Consider the following 6,168-nt stretch of genomic DNA (forward strand, 5'->3'; position numbering starts at 1 on the left):
ACTCACAGAGCAAAGTCACTGGGTGCTGAAACACAATTGTATGGAACAATCACCTATCTGCTGTTGCATCCTTAACAGCACAGCTCCAAACGGATTCTGGAGGCAACATGAGCACAAGAACTATGCATTGGGAGCTTCATGAACTACACAATGCCAAGATCACCATGTATGATACCAACGGTCAGCTGAAGTGGTGTAAAGCAGGCTGCCTTGGACACTGGAGCAATGCAATGTGTCCTCTGGAGAGATGAATCATGCTTTACTATCTGGCAGTTTCATGGATGAATCTGGGTTTGGCAGATGCTAGGAGAAAACTGCCATCGAGACTGCAGAGAGAATGGTCAGGGAAAGATTTTTAAGGTTTGGGCTAGGTACCTTGGTTCCAGTGAAGTGTTTAACATACAAAAACATTTAAGACAATTGTGTGCCTCCATTTTTGTGCCAGCATTTTAGGGAAGGTCCTTTTCTGTTCAGCATGATTATGCTCCTGTGAACTAAGCCAGGCAGGTCCACAAACACATGGTTAGACAAGTTTGGTGTGGAGGTTCAGATCAACTCCATATTAATTTTCAGAATCAAGATTTCCACAAGTTAGTCTAGTGAGAATTTAAAGCCAGAATGAGGCAGTCATATGATAGAACTGCGACTTTCTAATCTGGTATGTCAACATGCAGGGCAGGAATAATTTTTAAATGCGCTGATCTACTTACCAGTAACCTTAATGGCTACTGGAAAAAGGCATTACTCAAACAAAATCTGATCCACTTTGCCTCAAGGAAAAAGTGTTCAACACACAGAATGTAAATACAGTATGAAATCCTGCACCATTCCTTATATTTTTTTTCCACTGCCTGTACATCACCCTACATTACGCAATCAAACCCTATTGATAAACTTAGATTTTTTTTGGACATTGTAGCATCAGCAGTATAACAGGAGATCTAAAAATTCAATAAAGATTTGGTTTCAAAGGTTTTATATCCAGCCAGACAGAAAAATAAGCATACCATGTAAACTCTTATTTTGAATTAAATGAAATCAGAGGAAGTAATGAAGAAAAGAAAGTGCTGCAAATTTAATAGTTCCGAAAAAAACTCGAGAGAAACCACTTAAAAGAACAAGATGTTGTTTAATATGGTTATAATACAAGGGTGTTGTACCGTGTCAGCCATTATGAATGTAGTGAAGTCAAGCAAAATGACACATTTTATTTGCTAAGTAAAAAGATTACAATATGCAAGCTTTCAAGGCAACTCAGGGCCCTGTACATCTTGCCTGAAGAAGGGGTCCGAGTCGCCTCAAAAGCTGGCATATTGTAATCTTTTTAGTTAGCCAATAAAAGGTGTCATTTTGCTTGACTTCTCACTTTAATATAGTTATTAATCCTGCCTCAAAAAAAAAAACCAAAAAAAAAACCCAACAATAATTAGATTAGATGGGGAAATTCAACAGCTCACACAAGATGTTCAAGATGCATTAGTTAATACCTCATAATTATCAACAAAGGTTAAAGAGTCTCAAACCTTGATAAACTTGAGCATCACAATATAACACAACAAATTTACATGAAATTTTCTCACTGACAAATGAATTTGTTTAATACAACACAACCAAATATAGTGTAGCTCTGATGCACAATTTACAGCAACAATTATAAATCTACTGTATATACAAGCAAAACATAAATATTACACTTTACCTCTGCAGATTGTAATCTAGGCCATTTTCCACTTTTATTGATAACTAATAGAATGTTTGTGGGAACAAGCCAAACCTCTGCCTACAGTATGTTTATAAACATACCTGTTATTAAGCTACAGTATTTTGCTGGTAAAGCTTTACATGTTTAACTGGCACCAAAAAAAATAAAAAATAAAAAAGGAACATGAAGTTTTCATTAAAACAAATACAGGTTACTGTTTTTATATGGAAGAGGGTAAACTGGAAGATTACATATGAAGACTTACTGAGGTCGGTCATGATTCTGCCTCTGTCCACTGATTGGAGGTAAAACTGACTTATTATTGATCTCCAGTCCTCTCCGCAGGGCTTCTCTTATCTGTTCAGTATCTAAGGACAGGAAATGAAATCATATAATTGCTTTTCACTCACATATACGTTTTAGGAGGAACTAGACAGCATTTTAATTGGTTAATGCTTACTCCGCCAACGGATAAGTATGGCTCACCTTTGTTTGATAGGCGTCGAGGTTGCGCACCAATACATATACTCCGGCTGTCATCTTCATCTTCAGGCGGCCTGCTAAGATCAGTCCAGGCACACTTTGCACTGACACCACTCAGATTAGAGCCTTCAGTCTCTATTCCCTTATCTACTCTGTCCTGCTTAGATATATTTAAGAAAAATAGACAAATCAGAAAATACAAAGGAGACAAAGCTATAGTAAATGAACAGCATATCAGTAAAAGGCTATCTGAATGTTTATAGTGTTATCCCAGTTAACCTAGCAACTAAAATGATTTAATTAAATCCTTATTTAAATAAAGCAAAAATATATAAAAGTGGGGGGAACCAGTTTGACTACTGCACTAACTGAGTAACTGCACTGACAGAATATCAAGAACTGTTTTTTTTTTTTTTTTTTTTTTTATAAATATTACTTTGAACACTAATTCCCCCATGATTAAAAAAAAATAAAACTTGAGAATAACCGGATTAGTATAAACAACAAGCCAATATGTACAACAACAAAACACTATCGTCTTATAAACATAAAAGATATTATCTTCTAAAGAGAAGATATACTATAAGGTAAAAAAAAAAAAAGTAATTTACTGTATTTTTTTACATTACACTTAAACCAAATTAACTTTAAATATTGGAAAACAATTACACATTACTTCACTATCACAACAGTAGCTATAGGGAATAAGTATTAACCAAAATACACCTTTCTTTTTATATTATTTTGACACATTCAATAATCCTCAAACTGTACTTAAAATAAACTTATGCAGTTTTAATTCATTATTAATAACAAATTTCAAATGTCCATGCATCACTCCACATCATTAATGTAAAACCACTCCAATTCTGTGACTACATTTTTTCACGCCCTAATAACATTTTGTTACTTTCAATGTTAATACCATTCAGTACTTTGTATTCAATACAACTTTAATGTATTTTTATCTGGACAATATATAAAACAGAATATACAGTACTCCAACCATAACCCTAACATTCACTGTCTTATTGCAAGGGGAGGTAAAAGCATCACTGAATCCAATCTTGAAGGAAACCTACTTTATGAAACTGCTGCAAATTTTTGAAAGGGACACAGTGAGACCATGTTGTCTATGGTGTTTGTTTACTTTTGTGCAGTTATCATATTCAGATGCCTGCTTTATTTATGTCAAATGGCTGCCAAAATCACCCCCAACTTATGCTACATACGAAAACTTAGTAATCTTATAATTAGTAAAACCCTAGGATTCAATTGTGGTAACGTCTCTAGCAACTTACTAGTAGAGATATTTTGGCAACTACAGTCATTAAATGTAACATGCCTTTAATATACAACTTGATGCAAGTTGTTTTGAGATATAAATCTAACACTGAATGAGAACATGATCCTCATTACCCCCAGAGAAAAGTGAACGCCCATAACTCAAACCCAGTTTAAATAAATTATAAATTGTATAATAATGCAAAGAAAACTTTGTTGTGACGTTCTACTTGTTAGAAAACATTAGAAAACATAATTTAATTAAAAATGATATACCATTTTTGCCTACACCCCCTGGTCTACAGCTTATGCCACTACCTAATACTAACAAATATGATTATATAACACTCATTCAACGAACAATAGGTTAGGTTAATACTTTTCATAGACAACTGGAAGTATTGGGAAAAATTCTGGATCCAAGATTTTTAGAAAAATTTGTGAGGTGGCATTTACTAAATGTTTCTTTGAAGAATTGTAATGCTTTAAGCAGGAGTTATGTGTTCTTTACCTCTGTCTTTCCCATCTTAAATCCGAATTACAAATCAGTGATACTATAATTTTACTGAATGAAGCAAGAATGAATGTATTAAATGGGTAGGAATTCATTCTTTTTATATTTGATATTCTGGTTAGTTAGACACTAATCGCACACAAGTTTTTTAAACTGAAGTTATTACTCTCTTCAGACTCATCTGTGCTGATGTCTGCTCTGCTCAACATTAACTGTTTGCATTTAGATACAATTAAGAAAGCAAATTAAAAAAAAAAAAAATTCTCCTTGGTGTTAACCCCAAGGGTGACCAGGGCTGAGAATTCTATGTTATTATGGTTAATCCCGATCTCTCCCTCAGGACGATGTTCCTCTGCCATCTAAAAATAAAAGTCAACCTGTAAACATCCTTTTGCGGTTGGGGTGGGTTATGGGGGGGTTAATCAGGAATATTTCTGTGTGTTCTGACACTATGTTAGTTCTGTGGTGACTCATCAATATTCTTGCCTGAGGCGAGGACTTCAACAAAAAAACAAAAAAAAAAAAAAGAAAAAGAAAAAATTGCCAATCATTGTGTTACTCGGGCTAAAATTAATGACTAGCCTAATGACTCACACTGGCAGTGATAAAAACACTTTGTATCCTCTATATTGTATACTTTGAGTCAACATAATACAGAGTTGAAAAGATTGGGGTCATGAAATGTTCACATTTTTGATAGAAATTCGCACCTTTTATCATCTAGATACCATTAAATTGATTTAAATCTATAGCCAAGGCATTACTACATTATAATGGCCATTACTGCTTGAAATTACATATTTTTATTTTATTATTCACATATGGCTGAAAAGCCCCATTTTTGGCATCAGTTCCTTCAGTGTTCTAATGGTAAACTTACTTAGCTTATCCTTAGTCATGTTTAGTACATGCTAATTTGTTACTACAGAAAACTTTGACATGTGCATTAGCAAGGCTGAAACCTGTTATTTTGTTCATCATTGCAAGCTACTGGTGTTCCTAAAGTTTAGATCGGTGTTCAAAAATTGCCAAATCGAAACAGATTTCTCAAGACTGGTACTATATATTAGCTTAGTCAGAGGCACCATAAATTTAGCAGTCCGAGTTGAAGGGTGTGTGTACTAGCTCCACAGCCCTGTTTTTATCTACTAATTTATGATGTGGTGGTATTGTTGTTTGCAGTTATAACCTTTATATAAAGTGCATTTAAGAGTAAGCAAATATACAATGTGGACTCACTAACAATGCAATCCCAACTATAATATTAAAATTATAGTGGGCATAAAGTATATGAATTTCGCAATTCACTGTAACATCTATGAATAACAACTTGCTTTTGTTTTGTCAATGCATAGTAAAAATTCTCTTTCTTGGCCAGATTATTTATTTTAGTCTTGAAGTTAACACTTTTAATGTAGGAACAACCTCAGTTATTTAATGCAACTCCGCCAATGTACTGACAAGTTTAAAATATATCTTATGACTTACCTGTCACCTGCAGCTGTATTAAATGCTTTAGCACTACAGTCTGCAATGAGCATTCTTGTAAGTTTTGAAAATGAAATAAAAAACATTTACAGATAGCTTACAAGTGTCCAACAGCACCACTGAATCAGAAGCTGCAAATTCTTATTGTCAACACAAATGTTCATTGCAGATGTCATGAACTAAATTATATTTAAATTAAGTATTTAAATTAAGCTTGTTGTGAGATGCTATGTATTAAACGATATTCCAGTGCCCAATTTAATCATCAGTTCTCCTACAGATTTGTATTACAGAAAACTTCATTCACTTTACTTAATAAAAAATAAACGAACAACAGTGGCTTTAGAAAACAATTTAGAGAATGACTATTCTTGCATATCAGACCATGTCTCACTAATAACTAAAAATGAAAAGAAAATGATAATCAAATCTAAGGGGGCAATGTGATTCAGTAATGTTAAGTCAGCTTCTAAGGCAAAAGCAGAGGGAACAGACATTTGTTTAACACTTTGATACTTTTATGAAATATCTTCAAAACAGCAGAAGTCTGAGGTGATGCTGTATTTTCAATAACAGTAAAGCCAAATGAACATTATGCAATAAATTCTCCTATTCTTGCCCTAAAATGTTCATTTATTTGCTTTAATTTTCAATGTGATTCTTGCATCTAGTAAATTAATGAGATTCTGGTGAATGG

At 33.7% G+C, this 6,168-nt stretch overlaps 1 protein-coding gene across 2 annotated transcripts in view; it reads right to left on the reverse strand.

Annotated features, from left to right (window-relative positions):
* sufu (suppressor of fused homolog (Drosophila)) overlaps positions 1-6,168 on the reverse strand; it is a 91,056-nt gene that overhangs the window by 39,927 nt on the left and 44,961 nt on the right. Inside the window, exons 7-8 of one of the 2 annotated variants that reach the window (XM_028795737.2) lie at positions 2,189-2,345; positions 1,968-2,070 (exon numbers count right to left, since the gene is read on the reverse strand). In XM_028795737.2, coding sequence (XP_028651570.1) covers positions 1,968-2,070; positions 2,189-2,345 — 260 coding nt within the window. The remainder of the gene's footprint in view (positions 1-1,967; positions 2,071-2,188; positions 2,346-6,168) is intronic. The other variant, XM_028795738.2, reaches the window with a different exon arrangement.

Source organism: Erpetoichthys calabaricus, chromosome 2 (assembly GCF_900747795.2).
Source record: "Erpetoichthys calabaricus chromosome 2, fErpCal1.3, whole genome shotgun sequence".
NCBI lineage: Eukaryota > Metazoa > Chordata > Cladistia > Polypteriformes > Polypteridae > Erpetoichthys > Erpetoichthys calabaricus.